This window comes from Urocampus carinirostris, chromosome 5 (genome assembly GCF_059441175.1).
Source record: "Urocampus carinirostris isolate Australia breed hairy pipefish chromosome 5, RoL_Ucar_1.0, whole genome shotgun sequence".
NCBI classification, from domain to species: domain Eukaryota; kingdom Metazoa; phylum Chordata; class Actinopteri; order Syngnathiformes; family Syngnathidae; genus Urocampus; species Urocampus carinirostris.
Genome location: NC_142353.1, coordinates 22,917,447 through 22,937,044, shown reverse-complemented (window position 1 = coordinate 22,937,044; position 19,598 = coordinate 22,917,447). Strand labels below are relative to the sequence as shown.

At 38.3% G+C, this 19,598-nt stretch overlaps 1 protein-coding gene across 2 annotated transcripts in view; it reads left to right on the top strand.

Moving 5' to 3' along the window:
* The window catches only part of nsd3 (nuclear receptor binding SET domain protein 3), a 46,010-nt gene that overhangs the window by 11,517 nt on the left and 14,895 nt on the right, over positions 1–19,598 (top strand). For both annotated transcript variants that reach the window (XM_088336197.1, XM_088336198.1), the window contains 10 exons: positions 1,167–1,799; positions 5,478–5,589; positions 5,984–6,084; positions 7,618–7,663; positions 7,748–7,878; positions 8,751–8,876; positions 8,966–9,092; positions 9,164–9,364; positions 10,929–11,108; positions 17,771–17,917. In XM_088336197.1, coding sequence (XP_088192323.1) covers positions 1,167–1,799; positions 5,478–5,589; positions 5,984–6,084; positions 7,618–7,663; positions 7,748–7,878; positions 8,751–8,876; positions 8,966–9,092; positions 9,164–9,364; positions 10,929–11,108; positions 17,771–17,917 — 1,804 coding nt within the window. The remainder of the gene's footprint in view (positions 1–1,166; positions 1,800–5,477; positions 5,590–5,983; positions 6,085–7,617; positions 7,664–7,747; positions 7,879–8,750; positions 8,877–8,965; positions 9,093–9,163; positions 9,365–10,928; positions 11,109–17,770; positions 17,918–19,598) is intronic.

Genomic DNA, 19,598 nt, shown 5'->3' with positions numbered 1-19,598 from the left:
ACTGGACCATTGAGAAACGTTTCGGGCAGCCAAGAGTTTGTGTAGTGCATCTTCTTCGTGTTGCTGAAGCCATCCAGGACTTTGATCAAATCGTGCCTCCACCCTATAAAAGAAAAACACCAACTAATTTAAAATACGTCCTAGGTTCCAGTTTGTTCTTTCCATATCTCTTTCCCTCTCCCTCTCTATGTCTGTAAGTTGGCCAGTATCATTGACATAATGTATATATGTTTTTAGAAGCACTGTCCTTGACTGCCAAAAAGTACAAATACGTTTGTTTTGTTGTATTTTAAAAAAACTGTAACAAAGAGTTTGGGGCAGCTCATCAGTAAGTATCAAGCCTCAAGGAATGGTTACAGTATGATAAATCACCGTTAGATGTGACTTTGATCAGATCTTTGTCCACACATCAGGGAAGCCCCCACTTCCTAGTCATGCTTCCTGTCTTCAGCAACTGGGCGTAAGGCGTTTATGGGGAGTACAGGCGAAGTGATGCAGTGTGGTCAGATTAGTGAATCTATGGATTAAGTCCAGACAGTAAACGCTTCAAGCTTTTTTCTTTCTTAAAAGGTGACAAAGTCCCTTTGTCATCGTTTGGGCAGAGAGTGGTAGGCGTTTCATGCACGTCCACAGGAACACGATCACCATTGTGACTGAAATTGTGTTTTTCTATGTTCTCTCGGAAACGAGTATATTCGAGAAACTGTTGTTTACTAAATCAGTGTTTTTCAACCACTGTGCGCGGCAAGGTTAATTCATTAACGTACTGTGCCTGTGCGGTCTCTAGTAAAAGCTATCTCACATGGATTTACTTTTACCGGAGATGCAAAGGCACTGGCTGGTGGTGTTCCACGGGATTTTTTTTTTCAATGAAACAAATACCTCAAAAAAAGTTAAACACTGTACAAAACAGTGGTTAAAGCTAGAAACATACTTTTTTAAATGAAAGACAAGGGTTGAGATTTCTTTTGATATGTCCTCAGCCCATAAAGCTACAAAACAAAATTTTCTGTCGGCCCTCAGTAATGAGTCAAAATGGCAAAAATTGACTGCCGTTTGAGAGAAATGTTTGGCATCGAATGAGTTAGGAATTGTAGATGTCTAAAATATTTGTAACATTGTTCCATAAATGGGTATGTTACTTAATATTTGTTGTCTTTTTCCAGCTTCTAAAGCCGATCCCTCAAAGGGAGCGCGCTCAGTGGGAAGTCGGCGTTGGCCACGCTGAAGACGCCATCCTGATGACGCGTCAGGAGCGCATCGACAACTACACGTTCATTTACGTGGACCCGGTCCCTAACGAGACCCCGATCGCCAAAAGACCGGTCGGCCGGCCCGAGAAGCGAAACCGGCGCTCCAGTGGCTCCTCCGCTAAAAAGGACGAAGCGGAAGTGAGGTCACCTGAAAGAGAGCCGCCACCCAGGAGGCAGTTGCCACGACGACAATGCAGTATTTCCAATACGGACGACAACAGCGGCCCAAGCGAGAAGAAGAACATAAGGGGGGATCAGTGTAAGTCAGACTCTCCTAGAGAGGACGCCATTGGAGCTGCAGGAGCCAAACAGGATTCTTCAGCGCCGGTCAGGGCGTGGAAAACTGCAGCAGCGAGAAAGCTGCTGCCTCTCTCCATCACCATGAAGAGGTTGAATGTGGAGATCACAAAGTGTGACTGGCCTCTCCTGCAGAAAAAACATGCTCCCTCTCCTAAAAAAGAAGAGAAAAAGGATGAGGAGGAGGAAGAGGAGGAGCAGGTGGAGCGAGTCGGCAAGCAGTCTGATCTGGGCTACTGTTCACCTGAGGTGGGTGAAGCATAAGTAATAACATATGCGGTGCAGTCAACTCTTGTATATTGATTTTAGACCACATGCAATAAGTTAAAGCAGGGGTCGGGAGCCTTTTTGACTCAACAAATGAGTCGTGAAAGCAAAATGTTGTGATTTTTGTTGTCATTTTGTTTTGTTTTTGGGAGAGCCACTCCATATGTTTTAAGAAAAAAGTCAACTAAAACACCAAACCCGCTCTCCAGAAGAAAGATAATTCTTCAATGCATTTTGTTTCACTGTGTGACGTTGGATGATTTAATAAATTATATAAAAGGTAATTTAATGTTTTTTCGCAGGGTTTTGTGTTCTAAAAGGTCCTGTTATAGTCGACACCCGCGGTGTGGAAACATTTCATTTATTCATCAGATATGAGTAACGTATAATATATATGATTGTAACAAAATAACAAATATAGTTTTCAAATAAAAACAGAGAACACAGAATTACAGTTCAATGGTCTTTATTGTCATTATACAATAGTACAACAAAATTGAATGGGTTCTCCTTTTCGTGTAAGAAAGCGATGTAAAGAGCATCAGGCTCGCTGCATCGGCGATCTTCGATTTAAGCTAGGTCGTAGTGATGATTAAAAATACAAGGGTCTCAAATGTAGTAGTATCCCTTGAGTTGTAGCTCCAGGTTAACTGTCTGTTGGGTAATGGATCTGTCATTAGGGATAAACAGGCTCATTAGGGGTGGCTTGTTACGTGGCAGCTTGACCTGCATCCCCGCTATTGCTTTTCCTCCCACAGCTGCTGCTGATGTCTCTTTCTGATCCCAATAACAATCCACAGAGCACCCGGTGGTGATAAGCATTTTATTATACTTTCGTCAGAGTTTCAATTCATTGATGATTTTCTAAGCAATGTAACGAGCCGCTAAAATACTTGCTGTCGCCGTGTTTCGCAGTTTGTTTTTGGTTCACCCATTGACTTGACCCAGCTGTTTGGCTGACACCATACACCAGCCTATTACAATCGCCAACACAGTCACGTACATCCAATCCACCCACGCACACACGGCCCTATGCCACCTGCCCCTGTAATGGCATTTGCTGTCGGTTGTCTGCAGCAGAACTCAATGCACAATAAAAATCTGCAAAGTATCAAAACCGCAGTATTTTTGTTGTGACTAAAAGTTTCTAAACAAAGTCAGAAAAGAGTTCTTTTGTAAATTACTGCAAACGAGAAGGATACGTGTGTGTTTACGTTCCGTATTTGACTAGGTGAATGCCCACCCCTACCGCTCTCCTGATTGAATTGCTTCGGGTGCTTTCTGGTGTTTACAGTTTGGCTTAGGGAATTTCATGATAAAGTTTTCCAACAGTGAAGATACAGTGTTAAATGAACCTTAAAATAAAATATTTCTTGGTGACGCACAGCCAAAACGGGGTTTGTTGGTGTAACACCGTGGCCTTAACCTCAAGTTGGGACTTTGACCTTCATTTCCTGGAACAAACCTTATTTAAGACTGTTGCTTCGTGTATACCAAAAATCTGAATGATACAGAGAAGATTAGCAAGTTTGTATGTTATCTCGGAGCCAAATGTACTCATGAAAGAGCCACTTTTGGGTCATGAGCCATATGCTCCAGACCCGCCTGAGTTAATGAAACCAAAATCCTTTTTTTTTTTCAAACGAATGGCTACTTGTGTGTATATTCATTTGAAGGATGAGTTGACCCAAACTCAATTTTCGAAAAATTATCAATAAACCTGATCAAAGTCTGTTAGAGTAAACCATGTCATTATTGCTTTGCTGATGTAAGGGTATCGCAAGAAATGTCATGGTTTGATCATGCTGCACATATAGATCTTAAAAATGGCCAATCGTGTTTATCCTTTGTGAATGGTTAATTTTTAAGAGGTATTTGTTAATAAAAGTGCAAAAAACGTTCTCTGAAATGGCAAAAATATGTCTAGTTTATGTACTAGGGTGGCATTGGCTCAGGAGGTAGAGCACTCGTCTTGAGATCAAGAGGTTGCAGGTTCGATTAAAGGTTCCTCCGTGTTATATGTCGAAGTGTCCTTGAGAAATGCACTGAATCCAAAATGCTTCTGTTAGTAGGTAGTTGCCTTGCATGGCTGACGCTGCTATCGGTTAGTTCGTGTGTAAAAGGGAAAAGTGTGAAGCACATTGTAAAGCGCTTTGGGAGGTCTCCATTGACTTGAAAAGCGCTATATAAAATGCATTTACATTTATTTACATTCATCTGTCATATCATAGTTTAGTTCATTTAAACATTTTAAAAGATATTTTACTAGAAAATTAAGTGAAGTATATTGTCCAGTAAAATAAAAAAAACATTTCATCTCATCTCATCTCATCAGCTGCACCGCTTATCCTCAGTAGGGTCGCGGGGAAAAAAAACATTTAAAATCGGCAAAATTAATTCCAATGGGGCAAGATTTTTCTTTTGGTAGTATGAATTTGGGGTTGTAAAACATGTAGTAATTCATTTTAAGCAACAATCAGGGGCATGCTTTCTTTATTTTCTGCAAGGGTGAATCTTAATTGGCAAAACATGTGAAATCCACGCTTTCTTTATCCTCCTGTGGTGTTTCTTGGGCAAGTACAGCTTGGTGGCGCCAGGCCAATATATGTTTCGAACCGAGAACGTTTGCCGTGTTAGGCGAATATGCTGACAACTGCACTACGGAAACATATATGTGTACAGTATACATGCATGTATACGCATCTATATATGTAAGTATTGAAAGCTAAGGTGTGGAAAGAAAACATTTGGATTGTCCTAATAATATTAAATTATATTAAATTGTATTTTGTATAAAATATTAACTGATTGTGACCCTTTTATTAAAATATTACTGTAGTATGTAATTATTTAATAATCAAGGTACAGAAAGTATGTTTATTCCAGTTGATCTAAGGCAGGCATGTCAAGTCAGTTTGGCTCTAGGCCTAGATCTAGACTTTGTTCCCTCAGGCGGGCCGATCAGTAAATGAATGTCAACTTAAAATCTTATGCTTACCGTAATTTTTCAGTCTTCTCCTTAATCATGTACCCTACCCTTTAAATTTTAATCACGGATGATAAGGGATATTTTCTAAGCAGATTTATTCACAATGGAAAAAATTACTTTTATTATTGGCATTGAATGTGTTAACAATTTGTTTACAGTTGAAAATGCAGTTTTACATCTGAAACAACCTCAAGTGTGTGTGACAAATAAAAATATGCTTGCATCAATAGTAATACTGCTTTGAAAAAAAATGAAATACAATATAAGGGCAATAACATCTGAAGCTGAGAAAATACTGCACAATATTGTCTTTAACGTGGACATCCAGCTCTTTCAAAACTTGACTGCTCGTGGCGGGAAGCAGAATTTGGTTTGTGGTTATTTAAAAAAAAAAAAAATCACACCTTTTGATATAAATTGGTTATAGACTTGCTTTTTTAAAAAATACTCCGGTGTGCTACATTAAATCATCCAATGGGCTGGATCCGGGCCACATGTCGTATGTTTGACATTCCTGATATCAGGACTGTTTACAATATATGACACGCTCTATCTAGCATTTTACACCAACTGTAAATAAAAACTACCGCTCTGATGCTGCAATACTGCTAAAGTGCCAATATGGCAGCAGGATGCGTGTTCTAATGCAAATTTTTCTTTTGTGGCTGCAGGAAAACCGAGCAAAACCGGAGCCCAGTCCCGAAGAGGACGACGATGCGGACGATATGGAGGAAGAGGGCGAGGAAAGGGGAAAATCTCCTGCCAGTCAAAGGAGCGAAGAAGGTAACGTGCCTGTCTCCTTCCAGGGCTCTCACCACAGTGGTCCGCAGTCGCGGTTTTAGGCACCGTCAAGGCAGGCTAAAATAAACTGCCAAAATAAAAATAATCATCATAAATGTGTGCCAATTAGCCCATTTGTGTCATCTAACAACATGACTTTGCCTCATGTCAAATGGGCGTCCCTGCTTGCTGCGAAAGTATGCCAAAAGACTGAAACGAGGAAAAGCGTAGCGGAGGCGCGATTGGGGGACAGTTCCCCTCTGACTGGGTCTCTCAAAATGAACAGCCAAGGGGGAGTGGAGGATTCGCTGTATTACTATATAAAAATTATTACTGTATTACTGCGCTTGTTGTTTCGGTAAGAATGGCATGCTCAAATTATTTCATTATTCATCAGGTTCTCAGGAGAGGAAGTTGCAGCGGCGGTCGGTGAGGAGCAGGTCTGAGTCCGAGAGGGGCATTGACCCCGTGCCGAAAAAGAAAACCAAAAAAGATCAGGTATCTAAGCACTTTGTTGTCAATACTGGCATAAATATTTAGATTTGATCCACAACATTGTAAGTGTAATAGCGTTATCGTGCACCAAGGGCACTTTTTAAAACCGTAGAATTCGGACTATAAGGCGCACCTGATAATAAGCCACACCTAGTACATTTTTAAAGGAAAAAAAACATTTTATTTTGTACATACATAAGCCACACCTAACTACGTTGCATTTGCCCACATTGAAACACGAGACATTTAAAAAGAAAGACTGTACACAGAAAGAGTTTTAATAATATATGGTACCCAAACCCCTTAATGTTCCAATGGCTGGGCTCGTCGACTTTTGATAAATAAGATGTCAGCGGTCACTTAAATACGTCATGCCACATATCATTGGAAAGCTTAAACTCTTGGGATTGACTATTTCCAAATATACTTATCAGAGAAACATCACGATCAGTCCGAAACAAGATAGCTGAAAACTTTCAATCCTGCTTTACTCACCATTATGTCCCCTGGCCGACTTTAACTTACTTGAATAGCCGCAAAAAAGGGTTACATCAAGAACAATCCATAGAATCCATCAGTGTAAAATATCTACCACACAACACATGATAATGCCTACAGATAAATAGGAATCCGCCTTAAACATTTCTGCTGGGTTGGACGTTGCTTCTTGTGAATCATTTATTTCACCACATTATTTTGGTTTACAAATTTACAGACTCGTAAAATTGTCCCCAATATTTTACTTAGTCCTCCTCTTTCGATTGAAATCTTTTCCAGGATGAGGGTTCTTTAATGCTAGTTTTATTCATGCACAGAGCACGGAGTTACTTAAAACTTGCGTCTTTCTCCACACATACTGTATATTCCTTGTGTCTCACTCTTACTGCTCGGGCACCTCTGGTGTCCATTAGAAATAATTAATAATAAAAAAATGGATAAATTGGCCGCATAGTTGCATAAGCCACAGGGTTGAAAGCTTGGGGGAGAAAGTCACAGCTTATAGTCGGAAATTTACGGTTCATTCAAACATGTACTGAAAATACATTAAAAGAAACAAACCATACATAATGCCATATTATCAACCAGTGACATGTTGGGAAACTAATCAACATTGATTTTTGATTACTCTACACTAGTGATGTCAGAGCAGATACCTGCTTTTTTTTCTAGTAGCCATTTGACAATGAAAAATTACAAACATTTGGTGCACAGCAGTTTTTTAACCCTTGGGTGCCAAGTTGTCTATAACCACTGCTGGAAGTGGCGGAACTAAAACCCCGTGCACCCCTGAAACCAACCATAGAATTGGCCAGTGTCATATTTTTTACCTAAAAAAAGACATCAAATTTTGTATTTATTGTCCTGTTTTAAGATGGAGTGGTTCACAGAGACCTTTTGGAGTTGTTTCTTTATCCAGCATTAAGATTGAGTGTGCTAGAGTGGGCTGGTTTTGTTTGTTTTAGTTGTTTTTGTTTTACAATCAATGTTTCATTAGTTTCTGGCAATCTCTAATATCATACCTCATTATCTTTTCAGGCGGAAATGGCGCCCGAAGCCACACCAAGGGCCGGTTCCCAAAAAGGTCTGTGATCACGTTCTCTTCTATTTTTCCACCCGATCAACATAAAAATTGTTTGACTTATTTTCCTTTCTTGGCATTGCTCAGGGGCCAGTGAGATATCTGATGCTTGCAAGCCACTGAAGAAGCGTAGTCGAGCGTCCACTGACGTGGAGATGGCGTCCTCTCAGTATAGAGACACGTCAGACTCGGACTCCAGAGGCCTCAACGATCCACAAGTAGGTCTGAATAAGACCCAACAGCCTTACATCTGAGAGCTGATTTAGCCACTGTAGCTATAAAGTGGTCACATAATGAAAATGCAATACTCCGAGGCATGTGCCCTTTATTTAATAAGAAACAGGACTAAGTTTTGCATTCTCAAGTCCAATTAGAGTACAATTTCTGTCATACCCAACTTCCTCAAATCTTACTTGCTACTTACTTACCTGTGCTTCATCTGTTATTTTGTCGCAGCCATCTCAACTCGGCGATTTAATCTGCACATGTAGTGTTAAAAGCAAACTGTAAATATGCAAATGTGAATCCGGAAATCACGGAGAGCTGATTTAGCCACTGTTAGAACAAAGTGGCTACATAATAATACATTTAATACTCAAAGGCATTTGCTATTCCTCTGCTAAGAAACATGATTGGTAGTATTGCATTTTCATGGTCAATAGGAATGTAATACTTTAAATTCACAATATACTCAAGTTCCGAAATTCCGACATCTCGACATTATGATGCCCAAACCCCACCTGCCTTTTGGTCCCATTTATTCCAACTACGCCATTGATTTTGTGCGCATAAGTATTAAAAGTGAATAGAAAAATTGCAAATTTTAGTCTGGAGTTTACGGCAAGTTTTTATTTTTTTGAATAGCGACTAACGTGGAATAAGACCTAAGTATACAATTCAGGTTACACTGTCAGCATATGGAACCTGTTCCGAAAGAGTGTTGGCTGCTTTAGTTAAAAACAATAATTAGTTATTTATTACTTCATTTAAGAAGTAATTCGGTGTTAGTGTTAATCTTTGTTTTTTTATCAGCATGAAGAAATAATATACAGAAAACACAAGCAAATTAACTGCCTAATCCTTCTCCCAGTGCCTATTTGGGAAGAGCCTTGATAGTCCAGCAGCTGCTGATGCAGATGCCTCAGACACTCAGTCCGTGGATTCTGGCTTGTCCCGCCAGGATGGTAACACCGGGAAAGGGGACACCGTCTGCCAGGTCAGTAGTATTCATCATGTGCCATCAATATATCATGCAAACAATAGCACACTGACCTGTGTGATTTATTTTTATTTTTTTGTGTGTAGATTTGCGAGGTATTGGGTGAAAATTTGATGGTCTGTGATGGTGACTGCAAGCGACAGTTCCACCTTGAGTGTTTGGGTCTAACGTCCCTACCTGAAGGAAAGTTCACGTGCCTGGAATGTCGAAATGGTAAGTAAATGGTTGACCCTTGGCAACCATCTGATTTAGTTTGACCTTTTTTTCGTCTTTTGGTTTTCTAGGCAATCACGAGTGTTTCAGCTGTAAGAAAGCAAGCCAGGAAGTGACGCGTTGTTCCGTGACCGGATGTGGATGTTACTACCATGAGGATTGTGTACGTAAGCTGCCTGGCATGAGCAGCACTGCTGGCGGAGCCTTTACCTGCCCTCAGCACTCCTGTGCCACCTGTTGCCTGGAGCGAGACTTGCAGCGAGCCAGTAAAGGTTAAGTTCATTTATATACTGCATGACTGGGGCGGGCAAGCATTTTGATTTGCAGGCCGCATTGGTTTACAAAACATTTGCACAGGGGTTTGGCCAAAGGGAAAATACGGCTGAAGAATGTATTCCGTTTCTTTTAAATGTTCTTGCATAACCGAGCTAAGGTCTACTTTGCAAATGTTGTAAGCTGTATTTTGTATTTGCCGTTTACAGGCTTAAATGCTACCAAACAATAGACATTTTTGTACTTGGTGTTCAGGGTTCGTACGGGTGTTTAAAATCCTTAAAAATGCTTGAATTTTAATGAGGTGTTTTCAAGGATTGAAAAGTCCTTGAATTTTGGGTGAAGTGCTTGGAAATGCTTGAATTGTTGCCATGTTTTACAACAAGTCTGCTTAAAAATGACGCAGACGCTGCTCTCTAGTTGCTTCGCTTTGCTATTGCATTTTTTCCCATAGTGATTAATGAAAGCTGACATTAGTTTGGACAGCATTGTCCTATGAAGCAGCATCACTCCCCATAGGTGCATGCTACACCCAAAAAAGGCATTATAAAATGTTAATTACTGCAAGGATTACTTATAAATTATGGATATTTATTATTGGTCATGTAAAAAATGAGAGTAGCGTTTCCCAGTGGTAAATTGGAAAGCGAAGAACTTCCTGCAATTGAAAATGTCTGCTACATAACAATGTCATTTTTATCCAACACCTATATGGGGAGAGATTTATCTCAAAAATATTTACACACGTAGTGTTAAGATTCACAAATAGATTTTGGACTTAAGATATCTTGATAATGCACTCGCAAGATTAGAAATCGCATATGTAAATCGTAGGTACATTTGTGGATCTGCAAAATACATAATTCACACCGGATTTGATCCCAAGAGCCAAGAAGAAATCCGCAAGTGACTTGACTTTGAAAGGTACTGGAAAAATTGAAAAACATTGCTTTGTAATTCCTTAAAACATGCTTGAGTTTGGCCATGAAAAGGCTGTAAAAACCCTGGTTTGTTCTTTGGACTGCAGGCATTTACTTTAAAGTATTCATTATTCAAGCATGACGCTCAAACTCTATTTTCGAGCAAAATATACGCTATAAAATGTACAATGCATGTCGTGAAAATCATATTTGCTTGAATGTTACTTGAATCTTACCGAGGGCGAGTCATACTGTCAATAGTCCGAGCGGCTCTTTAAATGTTCGCGTGTAACCGAGTTACTCCCATGATACGCAAGGTCAACTTTGTATCCAGGCTAAAATGCTCCCAAACTTTAGAAGTTTTGGTATGTGTAATTCATTTTGACGCCACCATTTCTGTATGTTTTTGCTAGAGACTGAGACGCTATTGTGCATGCTCTCAGCTAAGATTCTATTCATGTAGAGATGCCTCTCTGTTATAAAATGTGCCTTGCGACGCTATTCAACAATGAAATTCATTTTCTCCCATTTATGTAAAAATTTCTTTTCAACAATGTCCAATAATCGTTGTAGCCTTATTGACTACCCAATTCAATCTCACGTTTGATGTTTCCCTCTTTCATTTTTCTTGCGCCCTTTTCAGGTCGTCTGATGCGTTGCATCCGCTGCCCGGTGGCCTATCACACAGGCGACAATTGCGTGGCAGCGGGTAGCGTCATGCTCAATAATCACATCATGATCTGCAGCAATCACGGCAGCACCAAGAAAAACGGCCTTTTAACTTCTCCTGTTAATGTTGGCTGGTGCTTCCTGTGCGCGAGAGGTAAGCCCCGCCGCCTTCTCTCGCAATTAGCGCCCACACCTTCAAAAACACTCGAAAGCGAACAGGTTTTTGTTTGGCTGGTTCTAAAATGATCTGCTTTAGTTCCTGTAAAACAAGACCACAATGCCCTCCATCGTTGTATTTTCCTGTGTTTCTGTGTCAGGGAAGAATACTGTACAGATTTTTGTGAACGTCATATACCCCAGCTTTGGTTCCATCAATTGGTTCAGTTGAGTTGCCATTGTTTCGTTTGAAACCGTTAATTGTAATCTGGCATATATTTTACTTTTTGTTATATGTTATGTAACTCAATATATGGACTGCACTCTAACTTCAATTAGTCAAGTCAAAGGTTTTTTTATATATTGTCTTTTCATTCCGACTAGTGTGATCTTTTTTTAACATGGAACACTCGTCTTGCGTGAAACCTCGTCTATTTTTCCCGCAGAAAATTGTTTAAAAATGTGGGGAAAACTTTTTAAGTTGAGCTGAATTATCAATGTATTATTTAATCTTAGTTATCTATAAATTGATAATGTTACCGCGCATAGTTGGCTGCAGTATATTGTCGCTCAGTAGATACTACAGGCAAATATTTTGACAACCTTTTTGCTCAAAGATGACTTTTGAGATTACAATACAATAAAAAGCAAAAAAGGATCCACTGGCAAATATTGTTCTCATTTTATTAGTTAAAAGATAAAAATATAGTAAATGTATGTTTTGAATTTAGGAATAATTGCTTGTGTTTTAACCATGAAGAATTGATACATGATACATTTAAGTGACACTATATCTGACTACTAGATGTCGCTGCATTGTGTAGTGCAAAACAAGTGCTAAAAAGTGCAGGAAATATGACAAACTACGGAGACTCAAATGTCCAAACCACACCATTTTCCTTCTTTTTTTTTTTTTTTTGGCTAGCCTTTCTGTTTTTTTTTTTGTTTTTTTTTTTGTTTTTTGGGGGGTACCCTTAGCAGCAAGATCATTGAACCTCATGTTATTTAAAATAAATACAAAGTTCTCAACCTAAAAGCATTTTAAAAATCCATGTTCCTGTGTTTTGCTCATTATTTAAATCAATATATTTTTTAAGGATTTTTTTTTTTTTTTTACCATTTATGAGGCGCTAACTAAAGTACACTATCCCTTTGGCCCATTTTGCTCAAATATGACATTTGCATACATGGTCTAAAAAAAGTAAATAATGATCACCATAATGTGGCTAATTCTAAGTATTATTTTTCTAATTTAATTTGTCAAAGAAAAACTAAATTAGTAAATGAATGTTTTGAACTTAAGATTGCTAGTTTTCTAGCCATTTGTAAAGTAAGACATAATACATTTATTAATAATTTTAAATGTAATATTTGCAGTATTTAATGAATAAAAAGTTAACATTTAAACTTTTTGTATGAGCGGTATGCCCTGAGTGTGCCTTGGCTCAAACACTGTGTAGTATTAATTTGTGATTTGCAATATTGAGCATATAAAGCAGCAAATCCAATCCATTTTCAATCCAATCCCTGAGGCGTCCATATAAGGACTTTCTGTCATGTGACCTGAAATCACGCCTCAGGTAAGGACCAATTACAGCTCTTCTACGGAAGCCAGCTGAACTGCTATTGGTCCTTGGCTTAATCTTGGGCAACTTGCATGTCTTTTTTAGAGGGCATCAAGTACAAAAATGGTTGCCCTATGAGAAGGATATTTTAGTTGACTCATTTTAAGAGTAATAATTTAAAAAGTTGTTTCTAGACCATGGAGTCTCTGATATGGTGCCTGTGGGCACGAGGTTAGCCCCCTAAGAGCACCTGAGTAGCCTGCAGAATGGTTCTCAATATAGCTTACCAGTGACGGATCATAGTGATTTTCTAGGAAATTAGATATTTTACCGTCATTAGAAATCACTGACATGATCGGTGTCTATAAAAGCAATGTATTGGTAGTTGACTATCCTTATTTTAACCCTACTTCTTACAATTACAACCTGGTAATAACATGATTGTGGCATCATAGTAATACTTTAAGTTGCTATCTTAGAAATGCATTTCAAACTGGTCGACCTTCGCGCTTATCAGTATCACTAAAAAGAGCGCTCAGGTTTAAAACGGTTGGTGACCCCTGTTCTAGACTATTGGGGACCCATAAAAGATATATGGATCTGAAATCCTTTGGCTTGACTTGAATTTTCAGTCCTTTTCATCTATTTTCAAATATATTTCAGTGCAGCTTCCAAATTTGGACTAATCAAAAGCAATAATTAAGGTGCTGGAACTAAACCTTACCATAGTGGAACCATTACTTGTTACATTTTGCATTTTTCTGTTTGGCACGTGACTAACAGGGCTGATAGATGTAATTTGTTGATTTGTTTCCTTTATGACGTGCCAAGCCTATTAATTTGCACACCACCTAAAATATTCTCGTACATCTCGGATGTTAAAAAATGTTGACGCCGCCTTTTCCGTTTAAAACAATAAGCCCAAGCTTTTCTGTTTTGCGTGTTTCTAACTTGTGTTGTGAGTTTGCACAAGAGACAGTATATGTTCTTTCTCTTTTTTGGGAGATGGTTTAGGGCTGCAACTAACGACTGTTTTAATAGTCGACTAGTCACAGACTATTGAAACGATTAGTCGAATAATCGGATAATTATTATTAATTCCTTAAATCTGGCACAAAGTTGATTTTTTTTTGTGTGGAAAAATGGTAAATTGAAAAATACATCGTTTGTTGAAAATACTGCGAATTTGTACGAAAATCAAACAAAAATACCTTTTCCAAAACTAATTTGGTTCCGTGCTTGGCCAGTAGACACACAATTCCATTTATAAGCCTCTGTTCATTTTTATAAGGCGAGGCAAATAACTAACTAATTAAAAATCGAGCATTTTTTAATCGTCAAAGAACAGACACATTAGCGACAGAACTGTAAATAAACGATCATGTGCATTTTGTGAAGTACATTCAGTGGTACAAAAGTACTTACTGATTTTCAGCAGTTTGAAAAGACACGGTTTTAACTACTGTATTTTCCGCACTATAAGGCGCACCTAAAAGCCTTTATTTTTTTCAAAAGCTGACCATGCGCCTTATAATACAGTGCGCCTTATACATGGATCAATATTAAGTCGCAAAGTCTTGCAACTAATGCAAGCAGCCGCCGACTAGATTTTCCCCCGAACGCAAAGGAGTCCGCGGTGTATGCTGGGATTTATATACCGGCGTTTCATTGTTTAACCAATATGTCAATCATCATTTGAATCAATCACTATTGGCTAAAGTTATTCGGAGGTAAAGGGGGCGGATCCTTTTTATAATTTACAGGCTTGCATAGGCTAAAGGGGCAAAACAAAGCCTGCAATTGGCCGAAAAAGATGAATGTGAATAGCATGTTAGGTCGAACTACGGCATAGAGTAAACAGTATTTTACTATTCTGTACTGTATTTGTAAATATTTTACTCTCCTGGATTTACTACACTCACGGATATAAGAGGACCATGGTTGCACATTATTATTGAACACAACGACTTCGGTGAGTTACTCCGGCTATATATTTTCCCAGTATCTTGTTTCAGACTGAACTCGATGTTTCTGTGATAAGCGGTGCAGATAATGGATGGAATGGAGTGTCTATTTTTAAATTAAACTCAATTCCAAGTGTTTATTGTCATATGCACAGTAAAGTTTCGAGCGAAAAAGAAAATAGAAACTAAGGAATAGTTGGCATTTCTTGAATCCCAAGACTTTAACCTTACGAATGATATTTGGAATGATGCATTTGAGTGATTGGTGACATCGTACAGACACTGTTTCCGTACATGTCTGAGACACGTATTTGCTCCTTTGCAAGCTTTCGGAATGTTAAGGGTAATAAGTTTGACTGAACTATCTGACTGTTTTGTCGACGTTCCCGTTGTAGCGCCTTGTAATCCGGTGCGCCTTACGTATGTCAAATACAGGACCAAAAACTATTTTTTCGGGGTGTTCCCTATAACCCGGTGCGCCTTATAGTGCGGAAAATACGGTACTGTCGTTTGTCATTTTTACTGTTTTAACAACTGATATTTGGTCTTTAAAACACATGCATTCACAATACACCATTGCTGGATCACGATTTACTTATCGTGGTTTCACTACTACACTGATATTCATCGTGCATTGTGTACCGCCATCTTTTCGGCAAAACGTTACCTCATTTCTTTTCTGCTTGTCTGCAATGACTTTGTGTACAATTCCGATCATATATGTAAAACAGCTTGACGAACCTACGTTATTTATGCACACATTTTTTTTTTCGTGTTCAAGTTTTTCTAAAAGCCATCGTGTCAACAAAATAACCTGAACCCACAAGAGCACCAAAATGCAGAAAACGATGCTCTCTATCACCAAGAAAGTTGGCCTTCTCGACCCACTAAACCAGTTCTGAAGCCACTTGCTGGTTTTATGCGCTCCCTAGTGCCTCCCTTGCGCTTTTTAAAAAAAAATGTTTGATGATGGAGAAATAGATGGTTTCTGTAGTATAGAACTGGAAGATAATTGCTGTTTTTATAACGTCCACATAATGGTGGCAAAGTATCATGTAAATCGTGTCTTTAATCCATACAGCTGTGCAATAAAACAGCAAGATTATTTTCAAAATTATAATTTGACAGTATTATTTAGTTATTTGTAAAACAAAAATTTATGAAGTACAGTACTTTTATTGGTTAACCTCTCAACAACCCCCGTTATAATGTTGACAAGCAAATATATGTATGCACAAAGTCACTAGTCACTGAAATACATTATGCCACAAAGCTTAAACTCTTGGTTTTGAAGATATGCATTTACAAAATGTATTCATCATGGAAAGATCATGATCAGTCTGAAGCAAGATACCCGAAAACTATAAGGCCGGTATGGCTCACCAAAAACGTTGTCTTGCAGCCATGACATTTGTTGATAGTACGTCACCATGTCCTCCTGACATCCGCAAGAGTCTAATGAATCCAACCATGTAAAATATTTACTCCAATACACGATAATGACGAGTTAAAAAAATAAATCTGCCGAAAAGTATCTTTGCATCGATGGACGTTCCTTGTGGTTAGCTGTCTGTTGAGCCCCATGGTTCCTGTATATAAATAGACTCATTTTTTTAATACAAGCAGTTAGCCTCTGAACCTTTGATTGACATCTTTTTCGGCCAATTGCAGGCTTTGTTTTACGGTTCACAAGCCATATTAGCTTATACAGGCCGGTATTGCTAAAAAGGATAACGCCTTCTTTACAGCCACACAACTTTAGCCAATAGTGACTGATTTAAATGATGATTGACACCTTGGTTAGCCAATACTATTCTAAATCAGTCGAAACAAAGATGTCCCTATTGTATTCAAATTAGACCTTGAAAAAAGTGTACGTAACGGCAATTGTGATTTATTTGTATGCACCATTTTTATGCGCAAGTGTGCACGGTAGTGATAGGGACACGTAAAAAGAATTTAAATGTTTACAGCTCTTTCACAATATCTAAAGAAAATTGAACAAAATAAAGTACACATTTGCTAAGGTTTTAGTGTTGTAAACCGGCCACCTCTGAAAATGCCTAAACCTTTACTAAGAAATATGTGTAAAATACAATGTTGCTGTTTCATATTGTGACCAAGCTAGTCTTGCCTGTTTTCCAGCGAAGATACCCATGCTACACTCATCTGCAGGCATTCAATTGCAAAGAATTGAAAATCTGGCAAGAATAAAACCTTGTATTTCTGTGTGTTCTAACTAATTACCCTAAGTTAGTAGCACTTGCAGCATTTTTTTTTTTAGTTTTGGACCAAACCTCAAAATCTTACCTTTCAAAAGTGACCAAAACAGTCCATGTTCTCCAAATGGTTCAAGAACGGCATTCAATTTAGTTTGGGTACGTCTTTGATTGGGATTTTAGTTAAATTTTCCAGGAACTGTAAATTGAATTTCTTCTTGAGTAAATAAAGGTTACTACTTAGAGGGTTTTGACTATTGCGGGATGTTTTTAGAACGCAACACCCACAAAAAAAAAAAAACAGGGATAACTGCAATTTTGTTAGGCGCAGTCTGGCCTAATGCTTAAACTCTTTTAAAGAAAAATATAGTCTTATAAATTGTACAGTGCATGTCTTCAAAACTGCATTAACTTGAATGTTTCTTGTATTTTTATGAGGCAAGTCAGACTAAGTTTCGTTTGTTTGAAGTGCGCTTTGAATATTCACGTGTCTCCGAGCTACTGCCATGATCCGCAAGGTGTGCTTTGCAAACTTTGCAAGTCGTCTTTTTATTTGCTGTATCCAGGTTAAATGCTTCCAAAGTTTTAGTACGTGTAGTTGATGTTGACGCAGTAATTTCTTTATGTTAGCACCTAAGACAGAGATACTATTACGCATGAGCAACTCTCTACAAAACTTAATTGTATTAATGTAGAGATGCCTCACTCACTGGAAAAACGTGTCTGGCGACAATAGTCGACATTGGAGTTTATTGTAGACTATTTTATTATCGATTACATCGTCTAATCGTTGCAGCCCTAATCTGTTTGTTTTTTTTCCTTCAAAATTTTATTTCTAGTCTATTTCTTTTATTTATTTATTTTAGTTTGACCGCGGCTCACCCCCCGTCTCTTCCTGTGTGTCTTGTGTAGGGCTGTTAGTGCAAGACCTTACTGACACCATATTAAGTTCATATGCCTATAAGTCCCACTACCTTCTGACTGAGTCAAATCGTGCTGAGTTGAAATTACCTATGATTCCCTCTCCTTCGTCAGCTACCAAAAAGAATGTTGGGAAAGGTAATTGAACAGTTTTTCTCTTTCTCCTGTATCCCCCACTGGTTTGTGTTTGTATTGTGCCTGCTCCCATTCCAATCAGTTCTCCTTTTTTTTCTTTTGAATGCCACTTTCATTCCGAAGGCTTCGGTGTCACCTTAATTGACTGGTTGGACTTGCAGTTAATTGCCATGTAGAGTTGTGCATTGAATGAATAACCTCAGCCTGAATCCTTTTTAATTAACACAGGACTCTGGGTCGCATGCAAAACAAATCCAAATTGTTTTCTTTGAATTCTTTTCAATCTGCCATTTGGATTCACCTAATTAGGAAAAAAAGTATGCCTCTATTAATGAACTAATTGAAACTAAATTCAAGAATTACTCTTACATCTTTCTCTTTCATTCAAAGACTTGATGAGGATTGTATACATCCTAAACATACACAGACTGGGTTTATTCGCCTGATGATGAAAATACTTTAAAGGACAATAAATATATTGTAATTTTTGTTTTGGTATTGTGTTCATAGTTTACGTTGTCAATAAGTAATTTTAAGGATGGCTGCACATATTCAACGTTTGTTACCTGAAATGCTACGTTCCAGCTGAGAAAAACTGAAACGAAAATGTATACAGATTTTTACATAAAAAAATAAGGGTGTGCATTATACAAAGGTGCGTGTTATACACAAATACGTAAGCATTTAAAAGTCAAATCATGTCACATTTATTTGTATAGCCGTTAATCAAAGGGCTGCACAGGCCACAATTAACAACATCCCCTAATGTTGATCTGAAACCTGCAAAGGAAAAACTCAAAAACCCATGAGGGGGAAAAAAATATTGAAAAGGGGCCAAACATTAATTACGCCCTCTTCCAAGAATACCAGGTTGCCGTTAGTTAACTAAATGCCCTTGGCTATTGTTCAATACAATATAATCCACAACTTTCTCAAAGTCATGCTAAATAAAAAAAAGTTAGGTATTTACTTACTGTTAAATTATGCATTGATTACGTTTTTGCATGTGGCCCATTGTGCGACTAGCAAGTGTTTTTAATAAACACGTGGACGGCAGTACTGCGCCATGATGCTGAATGTTCTGCGTTGGTTCTTGCTCTGTGTGGTTTGTGGAGGTGCACTGCTTCTCTGCTTGAGCACTGCAAGCTTATATTATTTACGCAAAAAGGCCATGCCCAGCTTCCCTCTGCTTTAACCCTGACCCCAATTGTAAGTTTTATTTTGAACTGTAATAGTCATATGAAATGACTTTTTGTCTACACCCCATACCTGCTTTGGATGGAATACAGTTTAAAGTATATATAGATATAAATTGTGTGAATTGGCACTCAATAGGTTTGGAAAATACCATGAAAGCCTGTCCATGTGAGGTGCAGTATGCAAGATGGGGAAATGTTCGCCGTATTGGCAAGACTGCTTGCTTGCTTTTTATTATACAGGGTGTTCCAAAAGTCTTGGATACATTTTGACATTGCATACCTCGGAAACCATTAAGAATGAAAAAACATTCTAGTAAAGTCTTAAAACTTTTAATCTTGATTTTTACATGGAATATTTATTTTAAGCACCATTGGTCACACGACACTCATCCAGCTGATAGTCAAAGATTGCATTGTCAATGGTTGCAACAGCGTCTGTTTCTTCTAGCCTTCAGCTCATCCACATCTCTTGAAATAGGGTGCAC